Source organism: Diorhabda carinulata, chromosome X (genome assembly GCF_026250575.1).
Source record: "Diorhabda carinulata isolate Delta chromosome X, icDioCari1.1, whole genome shotgun sequence".
NCBI classification, from domain to species: Eukaryota; Metazoa; Arthropoda; class Insecta; order Coleoptera; family Chrysomelidae; genus Diorhabda; species Diorhabda carinulata.
Window position 1 is genome coordinate 45,683,769 of NC_079472.1, and position 21,806 is coordinate 45,705,574.

Below are 21,806 nucleotides of genomic sequence, written 5' to 3' on the forward strand. Positions count from 1 at the left end.
TTCTGCGCCTGTAGACGCTTTCGGTAGGGCAACACTATACCGATTATTGTGAAGTTAAAACTACCTAGAAGTATTGGTTTTTTTTAATCAAGGGGAAACCTTCTTTGATGATCCTAATAGTCCAATATCAATCCAAACTTACTTTATTTACTTGTTTTTTTTTCTAATTTCATGATGGTAATTACTTTTAAAATACGCCTCAGAAATAATTATAGTCCTTAGAAACGAAAGATCTGACAACGGTGTGAATACTATCATACTATAAAGCCCCTACAAACAAAATAAAAATCATGCAAGTCATTTTCGAGAAAAAGGAGATATTTCATAATTAACACATTGAGCCCCAACTAAACGTGGATCCAAAGAAAAATTTATTTGGAATAAAAAGTGCGACAAAATAATACCGCAGACCTGCTCTGGGCTTAGGGGGAAGTTTACCGCTAAAACTTTCCCCAGGGCCCAGAGCAGGCCCATGGACCGCACACAAAAAACATTAAATTTTGCAATTTTTATCTGAAATAAATCTTTTTAATATATTTCTTTGAAAATACACCCTACTTGTAACATGGAAACCATATTTGCTTTTTGTGCAATGTGATTTGAAAAATATTATATGAGATCAAGTTAATGTGAAGGTAGCACATATAAAGAATTTTAATGAAATACTTGAATTATGCTGAAGAAAATAAAAAAATCAAATGGACTAAGAGTAGGGTAATATTTCAAGCACCCAGGTCGGTTCAATCAAATTGTAGAATATATTTAAATAGAATAAGTCGTGCAGTCCGTAGGACCGCTCTGGACTGTGGGTCTATAGACCGTACCGGGGCTCAACGTGCTAAAACTCATTCTCTCCAGTACCACAGATTTAAAAATCAACTTTCCATAAATTTACTTTTAGATGACGTTCTTTCAATTAACCGACACCCAGAATCAATTTTCGAATCAGTAGTATCTATTCTTACAGTACTACTGGGGTTGTCATAAAAGTTTCCGACCTCAACCTAAGATGTCAGCATTTTTCAATATAAGATTGGCATGATTTTAGAGATTCCCACTCAGATTTCATACATTTTGAACGCGTTTCTTTTTGACAATCGTATAAGAGAATCGTTGCTCACTTTGGACCCAAACCGCTATAATCCGGAAAAGTGGTGGAGACTATTTTTTGAGATTGTGATAAGATTTTTTACATCAATTGTTTTCAAAAAAGTAAAACAATAACAGATATGTAATACACTTCATTGCTTGACAAGGTAAAGGGAAAAATTGCAAAAAACGACCACATTTGAAGTAAGGAAAGTGCTTCTCTGTCAGGATAATGCACTTTTTCACAATTCAGTAATCCCCATCAGTATTTAACAGATCCGGTCCCCAGCGATATTTTTCTGTCTCAAGTTTCATTTGAGGAAAAGATACGAGGACTATATCACATATCTAAACGTCTATTTTGAGGAGAAAGACGGTAAATAACATTTGGTAGGGTTGAAGACTGGAGGAAAAGTGAAAAATTAAAATTATTATAGAAAAAATGTCTTGTCTTTGGTTGCGTCAAAAATTTTTCAGATAATCTCCGAAAGTGTATTATATTTGCTCCTAATATAAGATTTGATTTTATTAATTTCGTGTATGTACCTATTTGCGAATATATGAAAAGTTTCCATGAAACTAACACACTTATATAACCTAATTTTGATAGAATTATGACTTAAGTTTGCTTTTTATTGGACTACTACTTGTTATATTCGTCGCATCAAAAGGGACGCGGCAAAAGGACTAACGTCAACCAGTGGGGATGTTTTTTTCGCTTTCTTAAAAACGGTAAAAATAGAAACAATACTCTCTGATATTTTTAGAAACTAATAATCATGATTCCTTGAAAGGGATATAAATCATTTCTAATTCTTTTACAATTAAAATTGTCTTCAATTCTTGCAAAAGAATCAAGAACCATTTAATGCAACAAGGGAATATAGATTCGTGTATCGACGTCCAAGATCTTTTTGACGTTAGTCCTTTTTAGATTTTTTGCTACTTTCTTCAGGGTTCCCATCTAAGAGGCTTTCTCCGCAAATTTAGGGATCAAATGTGAGATGTGATGTTTTTAGGAGTATTATAATTGTAGGGATTTTTATAACTTCAAATATTTATTTCTTTTTTATTTCAAATTAAGCGAAATAAAGGTGTCATAGTATGGGAAATTGTTTAATGTCAATATGTATGATTTTAAAAAAACACAATCTGAAGAAAATAATTTTTTACTTGAAGTTTTTGATATTTTATGAATAAAGAATTCGAAAATATGATGATGCTGAATGTAATTATTTATTGATTGTTTGTAATTTATTATTGGATTAATAATATTTTATTATTTGAAATGTATTATTTATTTAAAAATATTTGATTATTTACTTGATATATAATAATGTTTTTAGGAGGAATCCCTCGTAATTGTAGGGATCTAAGGGGTTATTGATTAGTTCTTTAGGGAGATTCATGTTTGATAGTGGGAAACACTGACTTTTTCTCGGCCAAAATAGCATTCCACGTTACTGTATGATCTTAGATTGAGATACACTGAAAACACTCTCTGAGCGATAATTTAAATCGATTTTATATTATGTTTATTAGGATTCGGAAACATTCAAAACAACGAGGATTGAAACCATGGAAGCTTGTTTGGAATTGTTAACTAGTTTGTCGGCAGAAAAATTATCTCCGCTGGCGACTATTTTGAAACAAGGTGCCGTATCATTAGTTGGAGCACAAGATGAGAAGATCAAGAAATCCGCTGAAATATTGTTACAAAGAATGAACATTTCTTATATCGACCATGATAATTATTAAATATATAAATGTGATATAATAATTATTTATTTTGAATCCAATAATAGATAAAATGTAACTAAATATTTCCTCCATAAATAAATATAGGTCTAAAATAAAATGCTCGTTGTTGTGATTTCACTTAATAAAATATCACTTTTTCATTGAAGTTAACTTCAAGACTATGCGAAAAGAACAATGATCAAAATTTTCTACCTCCAACTGAAAAATTATAAATACCTACACACAAATACTTCTGAGGTGAGATGTGTAAGATCTAATAATCACATGTAGTTCTTAAATGCTTTTATGACAATATACGTACTTATAAATTTTATTGTATGTACCCGGAATCCTTTTATTTAGTGATCGTGTATAAAATGTTGCATAAAATTCCTCACATATCGAATACTTCAGTATGCAATGTTAAGCTTGTTCAACGTAGGCAGCGGTGTTGACATGTTTACAATATATATTCAATATATTTCCCTGAATTATGAACAGGATTCAAATTAATTATAGTTTTACTATTATATCTTGAATCGACCTATTCTTTTTTGATAAATAATTGTATACTAATTGTATTTATTAATTTCAAGAGATATTAAAATAATGTTTCCCTCTATATCAACTATATGGAGATATGGAAATTAAATACTAGAGCTTGATACTAGAAGAGATGCGGTTGTTGCTTGTCTGCAAAATATTCATTTTCAAAACTCATAATTCAATGGAATCGTCCTTAAAGTATACAAGTAATTCAATAATATAACTAATATTTTTTTAAATATGCTTTTTTTGCAAATATGATATATACCAGTTTTAAGGTAAAATATACCTTTCATCCATTTTGTCTTCACATTTGACGTTAACTAAATATCCGAAACTGCCTTTATATGTCTTAGTGACTTCCACCTCTTCGCAAAGCATTCATACCGCCTTTTTTTCACTGTAATACCAGTGGCTTGCGATAATTACAGAGACCAATTTTTTGACCACCTTACACCTTCTTACTTCTTAAACCTTTTTATATCTTTTCCTTGATAAATCGTCTTGATTTTAGGTCACTTTTGAGAGATAATTTGTTCCAAAATAAAGGTAAAAAATTAACGTTTGTAAGTTTTTTTTTATTTCGATATTTTGATAAGGACTGAAATACGACGAAACAGTAATTTTTTACTTGTATTTTGAGACTAAACATCTAAAAGAGACCAAAAATCAAGACGATTTATCAAGAAAGACTATCAAATATTTCAGGTCTTTGGCTATAAATAGGTAAATTTACATTATTCAACATTTGTCTTGTAAAGAAAGTGGATTCTCTCATTACTGCCTTCGAAACTTGATGCCAATAAAATTTGTTAATTTTCTCAGAAATCAGAAATTCATACCGGTTGAAATCATATCTACAGACGACACTGGTGCCCATCCAATCACTTCCTTAAGCGACTATTTAATAGCATTATAATGTCAACGTACATCACGTCTACTGCAACAAGACGGAGATTCCGAACGTAAAGCTACGGAAACCTTGCGTAAGCTAGGCAACATCGCGTCTGAATCGCAACTTTCACGTGACGTTTCATTATGTTCTATTTGTGTTCCTATCTCAGTTTTCCACAACATTATGATATAAAGGTTGCCATGTAAATTTTTAAAATACATAATAATGTTTTAAGTTCTCGTGATAAATCTCGTTTTTTGTGCGTTTATATTTGTGCTGTGTTATTGAAATTTTAGTGTCCAGTGTCGTTTTCAGTGCTTAGTTAACTCACAAACAGCTTGAGTGCCTATATGATTTTGGTAGGACATGTTTTCAATATACTTGAATATTATTTAAATACTTATCTTATCTGTTGTGTTTACTGGTTTCACTTATTTGAATGATTTTTTTATTTGTACATGAATTCGCCCACTAGTTCTTTGGTATGCCAAACGTCAAGTCTGACGTCAAATTTGACGCCTCCGCTGAAAATTTGAAAAAAAAAAAATTAAGTAGCATCCGAAAAAAACATTCTTATGGAAACATCTTTATAAACGTGTATTGTATTCAAGTTTAACTATAAATTTTGTTCAAAATAATATGGACTACATCTTTGAAAGTTTTAATTTTTTATATTTCAAAAACACTTCATCATTTTTAAAGAATGCAGAGGTGCACAAAAACTGAATGTTCGCAATGCCGTATTCTGCTGTTGTTATTACTGTTATTATGCTGTTGCTATTACTTGATGAAATTCATTATGAAATCTAAGTTCGTGTTGAACCTTCCCTTTGTTTTGGAACTGTCCATATCTACATTAGTTTCTCTCGAAACTTACTGTTTCTTGATGTAAGAAAGTGATAAAATTTATATTTGCATTATATGGCAATGAAAATCATTAGAAACTTAGTATATTAGTTACTAAATTTTTTTTATTTCTTATCACTGTCTGATTATAATTACTTTAATTTGCAAGAGAAAGACGAGTTTAATATATAGAAGTAAGACAGATGTGAGGCTATATTCAACATGATTCTAGTGATAGGCAGATACATAATATAATTATTTTGATGTAAAACAAACCTAAGATGAAAATGGTATGAATGTTACTATTTACAATACAAAAAACTCAGTTTTCTTGTATATCATTTGACATCACATCCTTTTTTTTCTACCCGTGTGATTTTTGATGTAATGTTTTTATGAGAATGCTTTTATTCCAGTTGACCATCCTTCCATCGCAGTTACCCTTGGGTATCCTGTATTCTCATCGTGTACAATTTGATTAATAATAATCCTTCATCTAAATTTTATCCATATAATTTATATATAAGTTTTATCTTAGTCTGTTCTTTCTTCCAAACATCCTCGTTTTTCTTTTTATCCATCAGTGGAAAAATTTCTATTAAGACACTGTTTATCCAATGTATATACATTAATAAGTTTTATTGTGGTATTTCTAATTGTTATATTTCAACAAATTTCAGTTTTAACGGAAATACCCTAATGGAAAATAGTAATTCTAATATTTTTAGAAATCTTAGTTTAACTAATTTATTTGACAGCAATTAATTTACAACCACTAATCATTTTTATTTTTTGATAACTATCCCATAGATAAGAATAGTGAGAATACTGTTTCCAATCTGTTTAACTATCAGGTAATTTAACTATCAGGTGAAGGTAACCTTTCATTTTAAACTCTGTGACATGGATCCATACACTGATAACTACCTGTTCCTAGACCTAAGTTCTCATAATGACTTTCTCAGAAAAAAACTTCCATCTGTGATATCAATTCCACCTTTTCACAGGGACGTATTTAAATCAATATATTATTTTTTAAAGAAATTAGACTTTGTTATATTGGGTTGGCGACAAAGTAATTTCGATTAAGTAGTAGAAAATAAAACCAGGAGTAGTTTTCAATCAATTATATATTTTCCATTTTGCTCAATGATCTGTTGCCATCTTTCTTTCAGCTTCATATTCCCCGCTTATAAAATTTCTGGTCTTTATCAGCAAAAAACTGAGCCAGGTGCGGTTGAAGGTCATCGTCGTTTGTGAAAGTTAGACTATTCGAAGAATTCTGCAAATCTCGAAATAAATTGTAATGAGATATGGACAAATCAGGGCTGTATGAGAGATATGGCATCACTTCTCAGCCAAGCTCCAATAGTTTACCACGAGTTTCCAAAGATCTGTGAAGCCTTTTATTATCATGGTGGAACACTAAACCTTTCCGATTTGATAATTCTTCGTTTTTCTTTGATAACTTCATCCAGTTTCATTAATTGACAGTAAACAACAGAATTGATAGTTTGGTTACTTGGAAGCAGCTCAAAAAACACACCACATTTGTAATCCCACCAAACTGACAGCATGAGCTTTTTGTTGTTTTTCAGCTTTCGATGTGGCTTGTACTGGTTCATCATGTTTGCTCCATGATCTTTTTCGGACTGTGTTACTCTAGAGACCCATTTTTCTTCACCAATGATGATTCTTTTCAAGAAAGGATTGGTTTCATTTCGTTTAAGGTGTATATCGCAAGTGTTGATACTTTGTGTTAAATGAATTTTTTTCAATTCGTGCGGTACCCAAATATCAAGCTTTTTAACTAGCCCAAGGGTTTTTCAATTGTTAAATGCGATACATGTAACCTCTTCGCAACATCTCCAACAGTTATAAGACGATCCTCTTCAATTATGACTTTGATTTGGTCATTATCAACTTCAGTAGGCCTCCAGAACGGAATTTTTTATTTCAATTCTGACACGTGCACTCTGTTAAGCAATGAGCATCATAAACTTTACATATTTCTTTATGTGCCGCAGCACCTTTACGGAAAGAAAAAAATAAAATGTGCCGAAATGTTCGTTTCTGCACTCCATTCAAAATTAACCCTCAACTAATAGCTTCAATAAAAATCACGCATTACTTGCTTCTTAATTTACGTCAATGTGACCAGTATCACGTGACAAACGGCCAAGTACAACACTAACATAAGTTATTCAAAAACAAGGCTCTCTATTAGTAAAAAGCGAAAGTACCTACATAGTTGCCAACCTTATATAATTATGTGTTTTAAGTTTTACCAATATTTTTCTAGAAGCCTTTGAAAACGTATAATATAGAAATTTCACAATTATTGGTTGCATTTAGTATTTTTATACAATCATCAAACTTTGCATACTCTGAATTATTTTTTGCAATCTCCTGATTCATTTACTAAATAAATTTCAGTATCATTCAGTGTATTACATAAATTACTGTATGAAAGAATGGAATTGACAATTTACTTCCGAGTCTATTAGAATTTTATCAACAACTATTACAAAATAAAACTATGACTCACTAATTAATCAAGGTCACTTGAAAATTCCAAAACCAGGTGAAAATTTAGAAATAAATCAGGTAGGCAAGTAGTGGATGACAATGGATTGTTTTGATTTTTTAAAAGGAAATAATTGGGCAATTGACCCAGTCCAATCAAATAAACAAAGTCATTTATGTTAAACCTTAATCAACCATTCAATTTTTATAATGAAAAATAATTTTTAGATAATGTATTAAATGAATATTTTGTCCTGTTTCTTTCCAAATGCTACTACTAATATGCAGGTAAAAGTTGAAGGGAGAGGTAGAGTCAAAGGAAAAGATTGACATAACTGGCAATTTGTCTACTATATAACCTCCACTCTCACAGATAAGTCGTCGGTAAAAAATTAAGTAGATGAATAAATAAATAATATTAGTAATTAATTAGAAAATTGTAGCTGTGCTTTGATGAGATATTTTTTAGCTATATTATTTTGTTAAAAGTCAGGCGTATATGCTTATACACCAGTTGTGTATATCTTCTGAACCAGAACAACTATTCATTAACTGTTATATGTTCGATGCTACAAGGTCTGACTCATTTGTTGACAGGTCAATCACATTACTGCAATGATAGTGATAAATCTTTTTATCTTCAGTTTAGAGAAAGAAATTCTTATATCAATAATCAAGAGATACTGGAATTATTATTTTGTATAATTATTTCTAATTTTCATGACGGAATTGTTCTTTTTGAAAAGACTGCAGATTATTTATGTCAATGTTGATAATCAGTTAAATATCTCCTTAATTCAATTTAATGAAAGGTGCTATTTCTTTCAGCTCTTCATGAGGCTCCAGTTTACTTATTAGTTATTTTTAGAAATAAGCTGATACATCTATCCAACGATCAGATCTTACATTTAAATACACAATAATAACTGCTGAAAAAATTTAATTATCTTGAAAAAATTTAAAATGAAATTGAAAATTATCTATAATCACGATTACCTATCCATAACTTTCAATAAAAATATACAAATATAATATCAACTAACAACAAAATAGATGCTAAACAATTGTTTTCACTATATGTACAGTAACTATAAAATACAGTAAGTTTAAAAATATCAAATAATTCAGAAGTATAAACTTCTGAATAGAAAACACCAGACAAATAGAAAAGGTAATATTATACAATGTGTTTGTGAAATATCTTTATGCACTCTAACAATTTCTTCGGCCAATATAAGCCAGAGTAAATAAACTTAAATCAGTCATCATAAGTTTTTAGTTAGTAAGTTATGCGGTCATCAAATTTTGGAATCGTTTTTTCTATTATAAATTCAAAACGGCTCATGTGATTTTAATAAAATTTAACATGGTCAGTTAGTATTATTAGGCTGATGTTTCCTAAAATAGTTCATTCTAAAAAAAGGATTCCGGTTACCTATGATTTCTCTCATAATTAAATGAATAAATGAGAATGCAATATTCAAACAAAGATTTCACGTGAAAAAACAGTTTTAGTTAAATTTCACTATTACGAGAGTCTGGGCAACATAAACGACACTCTTTATAAGTAAAATTTACATCTGCCGGAGCTTGAAAGAGACTAAATATATACATGTGTAATGCTAATACTAAGAATGGGTAGCTACACAACCTAGCCTATTGAAAGAGGTTTGTCTCATCTAAGAAGGTTTTGAACTGCCTGAATCCATATGACTGGAGCTAGGCCTCTTTGTTTTTTCCATTTCCCAAATCTTAAGGTATTCCTTAATCTGCAAGTTCAAATTGGTTAAGGTGCTCCAAGCTTGAGCAGCTCGATGATAATTTCATTGCACATGATACCCATATGTCCAGAGTCTCAGACCAACTCTTCCGCTTTTTCGCTAGTCAAATAATTAAGTGCATTGCATCAGCTTTGCTTCAGTAGTTATTCCTCGGGAAGTAGGTCTAGTTCAATCGGCATGCATTTGTTCTTCCCCTCACTTGGCTTGTTTACTCCTAATCCGACTAGCTATCGTTTTTTGGATCCATCCATGTAATAGATGTCACCAGCTGAAGCCAAGCTAATCTCATTGCTGCTGGGTGACTTGACTTTGATATTGATTTGAATAGGTATGTCCATTGGGGACATTATGAGTATTTTTTCCGCACCTCCGAGCTCCACCATCTTTGCAGTGTATCTTCAATTTGATAGTGCGACTGGGCATCTTGCAGCTCCTGTTCCTGTTGTCTCCCTCGCACTGTGGGACATACACGAAGATACGGTAACCTAAGAATAAACTTCAATTAAGGGTATATTATTTAAAAAAGCCTCATAAATTTCCTAAAATGTTTGAATGATTCGAAATAAGTTTCATAAAACAGTTCATCGTATTTTTTCTAGTAAACTTAACATTGGAGACAGATTCTGCTAAAAAATCGCTTCAAGAAACCACTTTTTTGTGGTATTAAAAGTACTTTTTGGAATAAGAAGCTCAACTGTATTACAAAACTTGTGGAGATCATTATGATCTTTGACGTATGGTTAAAGAACAAATATTATACTTTCGCGTTCCCAAGTATATCAATGTTAAAAGAATTATTTAAAACTGACACAATTCCTATGTCGATTCAAGCACCTGTTGATCAATCACCCAATACTTTATGCAGTACGTAAACAAATTCCAATTTATTTACAAACTTGAAAGTATGTAGACTTCTTATCAGTTATTATTGAGATATTATAACGCTGACATTATTGAAACTAAAGCGCATGAATCAATTTTCTACCTAAAAATTATATCACTCACATTTACAAAACTTTCATAAACGATTTTCAGTTGTTGTCGTGCAATCATCGTGTCGCGTAGAAGTGCATGCCATACAAACGGCAAGTGAACTTATAATGAACTCTAAAAACATTGGTAATAATAATTATGAACCATCAATACTCTCCCAAACTGCTGTTATTTACAAAAAGCTTGTTCTTTCATTTATAAATGAGAAAAAAATTGCACTGCACAATGTGTTGACAGCTTCTAGAGCTTTTGAACAGGCAATTAATTATTGATAAAAAGAGAGTTATATCGCATCTTAACAAAGATCTAATCATGCTGTCTTGGTAGATTATGTTTGTACGAGATAAAGTTTTGGAGTATTATTTCTGAGAACATTAAAGGATCCTGTAGGTTAGGTTAGTACGAATAATCTCGATCTAGATTTGTCGTGGTTTACTCGATTGCCTGAGGTCCACTTTGTTACCCTTTATTTTCCACAATTTGGAAACAGTTAAGTTAAGTTAGCTAACGGCCTCCCATCTTTTCCCCTTTAATAGCTTATTTTTAAGCATTCCCAACCCAGAATTAAGCTTTTTACTTTTTCTATTTCTAATTCTGCTATTTTTTCGAGGTATTCTATTGTCTCTTACTCTCGCATTTGACTTCTTTCGTCAAGGCAGGGTATCGGCTAAGGAGATGCTCGATCGTCTATTCTTTTCAATTACACTATTTCCAATAGTTGTATGTTGTCACAATGGTTGCCAACTCCGGGCGACAGAAATCCGGCACACTAAATCTTTTATCAAATCTACGCTGCAGTGATTTCTGGGCTTCGTCCATTTGAACTGCATGTGGAAGAATAACCTCTCAACACAAGCGTTAGTAGGAGGGATACTCAGTACCCAGGACACAACGGTTTTTAGCCCGTCCAGTTGATCTCTTTCTAATTTCAAAAAAAAAACTGGATCTACAATAGAAGGATTATCGAATACATGATCTATGGAGATTTTTTCTCAATACCCAGTGCAGTGGTAACTTCTAAAAGGCCTTCAAAAGAAATATCCTCTGTCATGGATAGAAAAGATATTTTCTTTAAAGGGTTATCGTTGCTGAAATCAATATTCTTATTTAAATAGTAGCAAATGTTGCCATACGAAAACTGGAAATCGAAAATTACACTTTGAAGAACGTCTATACCTGCTTCATTCTTGGCCATCCTCAGATGGAAACCAAAAATTGTTCTTTTTTCATAGCAATAATTTGTTCCTTCCATAGCTCAAACTCTATTTGATTTTTCCATGGCATATATTAGCAAGACAATGAAAATATACAGCGGTTTCGTGTGATAAAATTTTGTAGGTGGATCTTATATCTTCTAATCCCGGCAGTTGTTTCAACGCATTTGGGCAATCATTTCCCAAAAAGAAAATACGAAACAAGAGCAGAATAAAATTTTAAAATCTTTTGACATGCTCTTAGCATCATGTTTAGGCTTCCTCCATGAACTCCTTATAACTTTCTTTCCTGAGGATAGAATGTTGAAAATAATTTCGATTTAGTAGCAAAGAATTAATTCTCCTGTTACATTTTAAAAGCTTAACTCCCAAACCCAGGACAATCCGTGTCCCAAAGGCAGACAAGGCGGGAAACGGAACAAGCGAATGGAAATCGGGACTGTCCCGGGAAATCCGGGACGATTGGTCAATGTGACCACCTTTAACTTGAGATACCTTGTATACATTTTTGAGTATAAAAAATGGATATTTAAAAAACGTTTTGTCGTATCTGAGAATTTGAAAAAATAAGAAATTGATAAGCAAGTAATTGAATTTATTCAAAAGTACACACTTCCTCTGAATGTATCTTGTTTCGATTTTTCTAATAATGATTGTTCTACGTACAATGAAGAAACTTCTTATAGAATTTTAGTATTTATTCCATAGTATAATTAAAATTGCATTTTATAGAATTATTTCTTTTTCATTTCGTATTCAACTAGTTTATTTTTCTTTGTGTTTTTTGTGGGACATGAGTAAATCTTTAAGAAAACATTGAATAGTTGACCTCATGTCGTAAGTACCAGGGAACCGCGTTATGGTGATGGTATCCCTCCTCATCGCAAATGTCCGCGCTTCCTTTTTCAATCTTACTACTTACTCTTTGCAATCAAAACCTCCCATGTATCATTGCTACCCAGTTCGTCATTAGCATAAAGAAAATGACCTCTTTTGGCTTTTAGAGGCACTCCCTTTTCTTTATTTCCAGCTATTTATTCCAGAACAACATTTACAGTCAAAAAAGTTGTGTTCAGCAGAGTGAATATCGACCGGACAGGAACATTTTGGATGTTTATATAATACAGATAGGAACTTTGAGGGTTATCCCCATATCCGTCAAAAGTCCTTCATCCGCCCACAGACCATCTTAGGTACGCCTCCTCCCAATACCCAACAGATCGATTGGAATCGCATCCAAAATGACCGACACTGCCGCCTCAGATACCGTTCGGTAGGCACAAACTATACTTAGCGTACCACGTGGTACAGATGCGAATCGATTTCGATTTCATTTTATTACAAAAGCCTATCCTCATATCTTCATTTCACAAATCATGATTGAATTTGCGAATTTCATGACAACTCACCTTTGTCTACTCTCTGATCCTTTATTAACAGAGAAAGCCTTGCCATCGGGCTCGCCGCTTTTGTGACTACATGTAAATCAATTTTTTTCCTGTATCCTAATACACTAAATGGAAAAATAAAGTATCGAAATTTTTTTACTGTTTCCGAGAAGTTATTTGATAATATAAGAAGAAATATTACTTAAAAAAGGTAAAAACATTCATCTAATTAATTCATATCAAAGACTCTCTGCACTGGCTTCAAGTTGTGGATTCACGGGTTAAATTAGCATTAGTATTTTTTGGAAGTGTCAAAAGCGTAGGCTTTGTTCAGAATATGTTCTGAACATAAATTTCTCCGTGAATTGTTTATGAACATCTAAAATTATAATTTGAATTCAAAACTTGCTAGGAGACTAAAATATATATAATTAAGTGGACGGAGATTTATTCTTGATATATGTAAGAATGAAGCCAACTACCTCGTTTTTTTTTTAATAAAAGTACGTGAAATTCACATAGGTCACAGGTTATTTCGCGATAAATATCACAAAAATTCCATATGGGATGAATGCACATGCTCGGGTTAACATCTTTACCCAAGTCCGAGAAAATATTTGACGTATTCTGAATAAGTTCTGAATTAGAAATCGACCACATGATTTTAAAATCTGAACATGTTTTCTTAGCACTGCGAACGCACAATTTCAAATTGCACGTGAATCTGACGACGGAATATTTTCAGGATATCTACCGCGAACAATTATTAACATTGAGGATAAGGCAATTCCACGAATGGATGGGCAGATTTATCGTCGTAATGTCTTTTTTCAACAAATGTTATTTTTTACTTCGGCATCAAGACGTGTTAGCATAATATTTACTAAGTAATTATTGTTTTACATTTTTGGTAATAATCATTAAAAATCCAATCCCAATAACCAGCCAATCTCAGATAATGACAATCCTGGATGTTCAATATAATTCTTAGAAGTAGAGAAACATTTACAATTAATTCATAGAGTACTTTTAGAATAATATTTTTATAACTTTTCCTCGATTTCTTCAATTGTTTCTACGTGAAAATCTATGTATACCATTAAAATTTACTTTTTCTGCATATTTATGAAATTACAAAAAAAGTTTTCGTCATGTAAACATTAGAACGAAACTGTCAAGTTTACAGTTTATTTCAGAAAGGTATAGAATAATAAAATCTCATTAGGTATGCAAAGGGACCACAAAGTGACCCAACGAATCTTTCTTTCATAGTTTGGCATTGATTTCATTGTAAATTTTTATCGAGAATGATAACTTGCGTTATCCATAACTAGTTTTGAATCGGTCGGAGGATATTTCATCATTTCACCAAAATAGTCTTCCTCTTCGCTTCCAATATGGACGATTATTAGTCTTTTCCCTTTACCTGAAGGCACCTTAATAACCGTTGACAGGCTTTCCATTAAAGCTTGCCGAGCACTGGTTATATTTTTGTCTTGCCACATTTTTGGTACTGTATAACCTACATTTATCCACGTTTCATCAAGATAAAAGATTTTCTTTTGCTCTGTTCTGTACTGCTTTATAATTTTTAAGTATTTTCGTCCCCAGCAAACAATATCATCGCTTTCCAGTAAAAGTGCTTTACGGTTATGCTTTTCCTATGCAAAATCCATATTTCTCAAAGTGGTCCATGAAAGTTTTTTAGTTATCAACAAAACTTTTCTACGAATTACACTTTTGTTGTCTTCATCAAGGACTTTTACTGGTCTGTCTGGACTTTTCTTGGGAGGTTCCACTTGGCCTCCTATCTTTCTCCCCCGCAATAATTTAAAAATGGTGGACTTTCCAACTCCAGTCATTCGGGAACATCGGTGGACAGTTTCTTGTACAGTAAATTTCGGGTAATTGTATTTTATGTAATCGTGTATATTTATAATAATAAGTTTTTCATTCACTGATAGTGGAGAATTATTGGAACATCTTTTCGTTGGTGTGAATGTCGCCATTTTATTACTAATCTTATAATACTGTGAACACTATTTACGGCTTAACAGCAAATACTGATACGTTAAACGATTAAACAAATATACTTATAATGGTATAAAAATTTTGGGTAAATACCATTGCCCTAACGGCGCATGGTTAAGCCGAATCTGAACTAGGGTTGGAATTAGGCAAATGAACTAATAGAAGGTTAACTGGTACCTGTTAAACGCAAAACGTAACTGTATAATCTATTACCTAAGTAATCCCTACACAATATTTCCTACACCTATGGCCAACACCGAAATTAAGCCGAACTGGACGGAATTCCCAATTTTATTGCTCTATACCTTTCTGAAGTAGACTATAACTATTAACATCAGAAATATTGCGTAAACACAATAAAATCCTGAAGTATCACGTATTCTTGTGTCAAACCGCCTCGTATAACATAAATGAGTTATTCTTTATCGAAACCGTTTCAGTTTTGCTCATTACATAAACCTCTTTTTATAAACTATAAAATGTGTTAGTTGTTTCAGTGAATCATTGTAATTAACACCCTTATCCAATTAGGGAGACAATGACAAGATTTAAGAAAATAGTTGCTAAGTAACATATCGTAGGACCTGACTTCATGAGTTATGCTCGTATATAGGATAAGTTTTGGTAACTAGAGTTACTCAGTAGCAATCAAGTCGTTCCCTGAAGAATTACAAATAATCGATACAACTATAATGTTTTCACTAATATAGTAGAACATTGTTAACTTAAATCTCGATTACTGCAATAACCTCAATAAATTCATAAAATTTTGTGTTCCCTTCCCCTCGGAGTCCAAAGTCATTTAAAACACAAATACTATAACTTAAACGAATAATTTGGGTTTCGTACTTCAGTAACTCAAAGTTGTATCGACGACGACCTTTGCAACTTCAATAATCATCAATGAGTAATTTTGAATGATTGTACAAACAAAAAAGGTTTCCTGTAGACCATAGTCCTTTGCTTGGACTTGTTTACCAAATGGCTTCAAATGTAAACAAAACCTACACTAAATCTAAGTACATTAATTTATTTGTATCAGTAGTTTTTTGTCTTCGTTCGGGGACCTGAACCGAAACTCTGTGAGTAAAAATCTAAACCAATAAAAACTCTTCAACTTAAACTTTTAGTAACAATCAATATTTCATAAATACACACGGTAATCATACCAAATTAAAAAATGTAAAATTCGGTAAACACACCGTCAATTCACGTGGACTCATCGTCTCCACTGTTTACCGATGAAAACATTGAATTGTAAACATAAATGCATTTCTATTGTCCGAAGCAGTCGGGAGGCGTATGTACACAATTTCTTCGAAAAATTCCGCCAGACAGCCTACGATAAGTAGTGACGTTGCTTGGTGAGACTTGATTTATAAATTTATTTATATAAATAGAAATATGGGCGAATGAAGACAATGAAATTGCACAGTGTAGTGAGAAGTCACAAAAGGGGTTGATGTGGATCATTCAAAAAACCGAAAACCTGAAATCAGTTGACAAAGCTACTCAAGATTTTATACGTAGGACAATTTATAGTTTATATAAGGAGAACAGGGTTGCGACATTACAAGTAATACATCAAAAGGTAGCAGATTATCCAGAATAGAAACATTGCGGCAAGTTTTGTCAACATGTAATTTTAAACACAAAAAACTGAATAAAAGGATGGCAGTAACCGACTCGTCAAGGATAATTCGATGGCGACAAAATTATTTGCGTCAGATAAAATACTACCGAAGTTCTAAAAGACGAATAGGGTACAAAAAGGGCTCAGTTCACGTCTGATACTCCCTTACAGGCAGGTACATTTTACTCGTCTATTTACGTTTTATAATTTAATATTCAGTTGTAGCAAGTTAACGAGGTATAATAATGATTTTTTTCTAATTTCAAGTAGGACTACAATTAAGTGCATATGTCTAAATAACGGCGTATAATGCAGTCCAATTTATAATGATTCGAATGCCTTTTAAGGAATACTTTCTTTCATAGGATATACATATTTTTAAGAGTATAAAAAATTATAAATTTATGAAATGAGGTATCTACGCCTATGGTAGATCAAACAAAATTATCCGCAAGGGTTTTTATAATCTGTAATTGATATTGAAAGAACTATAAAAAACTCTATAACTCAAATTATTTAACGTTTCCCTTGGTCTTTATCTTATCGAGGTTCTACAGTATAAATTTTCAGTGTTTTATACTGACAAGTACCAGGTATAATTTCGTAACTTTATCATTCTGAAAACAGTATAGTATTAGTAATAAAAATACAATTTAGCCATCTAACAAATTGTCAAAATACCTGCCGTGGGGTAAACAAATGCTATTGCTATTTTTTATATAGTAGGTTCGATTTTAGACCTTATTATTTACAGTTTAATTGTAAAATTGCTTGTCAAAGAGTTGCTACTGAAAGGGGTGCAAAATTTTCTCCTCTAAACGTGGCTTTATCGTTTTAATACACTATGCAGTGTTTGGCTTTGTGTAGGCAAGCAGTAAGTAAAGTATAATGGAAACTTATAGAATATGAACAAGATTCTGACTAAAGCTCTTTTCATATAATGAAAAGGGGTTTCCTAAAGCTTTAAGTTTGTCAACTGAACTTGAATTATCACTTTGCAATCAAAAAAATTATTCACATATATTTGATAAACTTGAAAGCAGCTTATGTTCAAAACACTCCCGTAATTTAAGCACAAAACAGACACAAATGTCCTAAATTTTGTAAATCGCTTGAAAGTTTACTTGCAGACTAACTAAAAAAAACTGCAACAATACTCAGTTTCCTCTGTATTAATTTCACTGAAACAAATCTAAAAAGTATCTATGGAGTCTTTTTAACACCATGCAACAAAAAAATGATGAGAAGCTTACACGGGTACATACAATTAGTCCCAATTAGGAAATCTAAGAAAACAACTGATCTACGTCAAATTAGCGACCGTGGAATAAAGGATTGATTTTCTTGTATGTACCCCTGTGAGCTTTTCTTAGTTTTTCCGGTATTGACAGTTGTTTTGTATTGTGTTTTTTTCATGGTACTAAGAGGATTCTATAGATCCTTTTTAAATCTGTTGCAGTGAAACTAATACAGCTAAAACTGAGTATTTTTACAGTTTTTTTATAGAGAAAAACAGTTAACTTTCAAGCAATTTACAAAATTTAGGGTATCTAGGTAATTCATTTTGTGCTTATCGTATTATTGAAAATTAGAATAAGCGCTACTTAAACCTGGGACCTCCTGGATGTGAGCTTTGTACATTAGACACTACGCTACGGAGACCTTAATAATTTTCTTCACACACTACTTCTTAAAGTATATATCATTAAAAAATTCAAGTTATGTGCGGTCAACAGAAATAGTTTTTTAAAAATATCACTGAGTTTATTATATGTAAGAACTTCGGTTAATAATATGGTTAATATTGTGACAAACGAAATATTCACTTATTAGCCAATAAAAATTACGAATTGATCAGAATCACGACGTATAGATAAGCGATTAAACGATTGGCTATGTGGTTCAATTATTTCGGTGTCCAATAATGTGTAATGCAATAATAACCATCTTTTTAAGTTCTTCAAAAAGTCAGAAAATGTTTAAGAATCGCAATGAATAGTTTCCAGTTGAGATATAAACGAATCGGCTAAATCTTTAACTTCTCTGAGCTTGCTGAAAACGCGGAAATGCATTTGAAAGTAGTTTTAGGCATTCTAATGAGAGTAATAATTCATAATATAAACGTAAGAAATACCGCTCGGGCAAACGAAAATAATCGATTATTATTTTTCACTCATAATTCGACGAAATCTTTAAACAACCAGCCGAGTTGCGCTCAATAGCTCAATTCAATAGATTTATAAATTATCATTGCCACAGTCGTTAGGTGATTAATATTTTCTACCATGCTGTGTAGTATTTCGGCGTTGATATTGCCGAGTCCTATTACGTTTTTTCTTTTTAGAGATTTTCTAGCATTTTTGAATTCCTTCATTGTTATCAATGCGTTGCGTATATTACCTTCTTCTCTACTAATAAGATGTTCTCATTCATCAAGTCACACTCATTTTATACGTTTAATAATTATTCAAAATACCCTTTCCATCTATTCATAATTTCTGTTTTTCTTATTTGTTCTTAATGTATCTTGTATTATTCTTGTTGCCTTTGCCGTTGTCTATCATTCTACCATCTCCTTAACCTCTTATTTCTGTTTTAATCCCACCGCAAACATTTTGACCATTTCTGAAATAACTGCGGGGATCTTATGTAAAAGACAGCTTTCCATCAAATTTCTTAGAATATATTTATAATGTCACGTTATGTCAATAAGTTGGTATTTTCAGATTTGATACAGGCATTATCCATACCTAATTTCCGACATTTCATGTAATATACGATTAAATAAAAGAATGATAAGTCGTAATAAATTATCTAATTATTTTTTCGCAGATGAACCAGAATGGCCGGCCATGTTCGCCGGGAACAAACGAAAGTCGTCAAACGTCAAAGTTATGCAGCTGTTCCATGAGCTAAAACAACAATTCCCTACCATTCCTGATCATATTGTAACGTCCTGCATAACTTCCTACATCCAGTCAAGTGCTCAAGAAAAGAATATCGTAGAGTATTTAGAAACAACTCTAGCAGACAGCAACGTAGGGCAGATGGGACGATCTTCTCAACAATCGGAATTACCTCCTCTAGATATTTCTCCTAACCCGCAAATTGAAAACGTTTCGGCAAAAGCAAACCTGAATACCGATCGAACCCATACCGAAATGGACGAAAGTGGAAGTGATGTTACTAATCGAAATACGAGTGAGAAAACAGAAACGACCACCAGATCCGTAGCAAAACGACCTAATTACCTTAATATAAAACCTAGTATCAGTGATAAAACAAGTGAAAAGAAAAAAACGTTCAATATTCAACTCTCCGAAAAGTGCAAAGACGTCCATAAACTGCTCAACTACGAATTAAGTGAAAAACCACCGCGTTCTCCCCTAAGTGCCAAAAGGTTTGCTTCCAAAAACTCTCCAACCAAACCGGAAAAACACCCCGAAGCCCATAAACGTCCTAGCTTAGAGCCAACCGTTAAAAAAGAAACGTGCTCGACACCTACGCAGACAACAGATACCTTACTAGGAAGTCCGAATGTGAATCTTTCATTAAACGTAAATTGTTTGGTTGATGTTGTACGCAGTCCAACGCAACAACGACGTACAACAGCTTTACAAGTAACTCCCGCCCAACCGTGGTTACAAGCATCTACATCTCCGAGAAGCTTCACTAGTGTAAACTTAACTCTGAGGCCTCCAGCTTCAACTCCTCAAGATCCTATCGACATTACCTCGCAGAATTCCAGTTTAACGTATTCAACAAGTAGTTATGATTCACAAAAAGGACTTCAGAGTAGATTACAGATCACCGTTGGACCAAGTAATGGCAGTGTTTCGTCACTACGAATTAGACCAAATAGTTACCATCTCGAAGAGCAACCAGAACAACAAGAAATAGTTCCTGTTAGAGCTGGATCTCTTAATAACCTGACAGTCAACACAGAACGTGAGTATAATGTTTTTATATTCATACTGTAACGTTCTTCGTATTTATTTACACACTATACAATACACTTAACTTTTAATAATTTACTTAAAAATATCACCTAAGTAAATAATTTCTGCAATTATTTTTACTAACTCGATGTTTTCGCTACGACTACTAATTTAAAACTAAACTAACTGCGCTACATTATGTACTTACATACCTATTCCAAAAGAATTCTCTAGATTTGGTGCAAAAAACAACAAATAAATAAATAAACTTTCCTAGAAATTATTTAAAAGAATTACTATTAATAAACTGCCTGCTATAATAAAAAGTTCTAAAAGAAAACATCAAAGACGTGTCCGCCATTTAAAAAAAAAGAGTGAAAGGCGCCGCGCGAATTCGCTGAATTATGAAATTCCATTTTAGCTGAACAGGGTGGGCCTAAGGGCCCATTTCGCGAACTTGTTCGTGACAATACGTTATCGAAAAATATAGTGCTCCACATAAAATTATTCGTACATGACGAAATATGATATACAAGAACTTTTGATTTTTATTACTTTCTAACGTTAATTCTTCCGTGATATTTATTTAGTTGTATAATAGATACTAGTTGTTCAATAATTGTTATTGACCACTCAAACGGATTTGGCACTAAAGTTTAATACTAATAGCTATTTTTATGCTGAAATACGAAATGTATAGTAACCGTACACATCAGAAACCTATCAATTACACTGCTTATGAGAATCAGTTCAGTAAACAGTCAGTTCAGGGGATTAAATAATTTTTAAAGTTCAAAAAACAATAGACAAATTAACAACTTAACAACCCGTCAGCCGATTGCATTCACCCACTGATCTATAAGGGTAGAAAGGATCATATCTTATGAGTACGATCCGAACAACAATGAATGTGATTCGTTACCGAACATTCACATCATTTTTGTTTCCGAAAAATCCTTAAGTGTGAAGAACCCTTTTTTCCATCGATGTTTTAGCATTTTTAATAAGTCTCGAACGAGATACTGTATGACTTTCAATTTGCGCACACAGTGTCAATCACTTGTTATCCCGCACACTTGTACTATTGGGATTTCAATGACAATTGAATTGCACCATCGGAGTTGAAATATTTCAGTTTGGCAATAAAAATAAAAGGGATCAAATTTCTAAAAAATTATAGGCGTAA

General features: G+C 32.4%; 2 protein-coding genes across 8 annotated transcripts in view; both read left to right on the plus strand.

The window, feature by feature from the left end:
• Positions 1 to 2,947, plus strand: part of LOC130900444 (brefeldin A-inhibited guanine nucleotide-exchange protein 3) — a 42,877-nt gene extending 39,930 nt beyond the window's left edge. For all 4 annotated transcript variants that reach the window (XM_057811069.1, XM_057811070.1, XM_057811071.1 and 1 more), the window contains one exon: positions 2,632 to 2,947. In XM_057811069.1, the coding sequence (XP_057667052.1) occupies positions 2,632 to 2,847 (216 nt within the window). In that variant the 3' untranslated portion in view covers positions 2,848 to 2,947. The remainder of the gene's footprint in view (positions 1 to 2,631) is intronic.
• A 1,430-nt stretch (positions 2,948 to 4,377) lies between these two features.
• LOC130900445 (TGF-beta-activated kinase 1 and MAP3K7-binding protein 2) overlaps positions 4,378 to 21,806 on the plus strand; it is a 55,896-nt gene continuing 38,467 nt past the window's right edge. For 3 of the 4 annotated variants that reach the window (XM_057811074.1, XM_057811075.1, XM_057811073.1), the window contains exons 1-2: positions 4,378 to 4,629; positions 19,515 to 20,630. In XM_057811074.1, coding sequence (XP_057667057.1) covers positions 19,535 to 20,630 — 1,096 coding nt within the window. In that variant the 5' untranslated portion in view covers positions 4,378 to 4,629; positions 19,515 to 19,534. The remainder of the gene's footprint in view (positions 4,630 to 19,514; positions 20,631 to 21,806) is intronic. The other variant, XR_009060183.1, reaches the window with a different exon arrangement.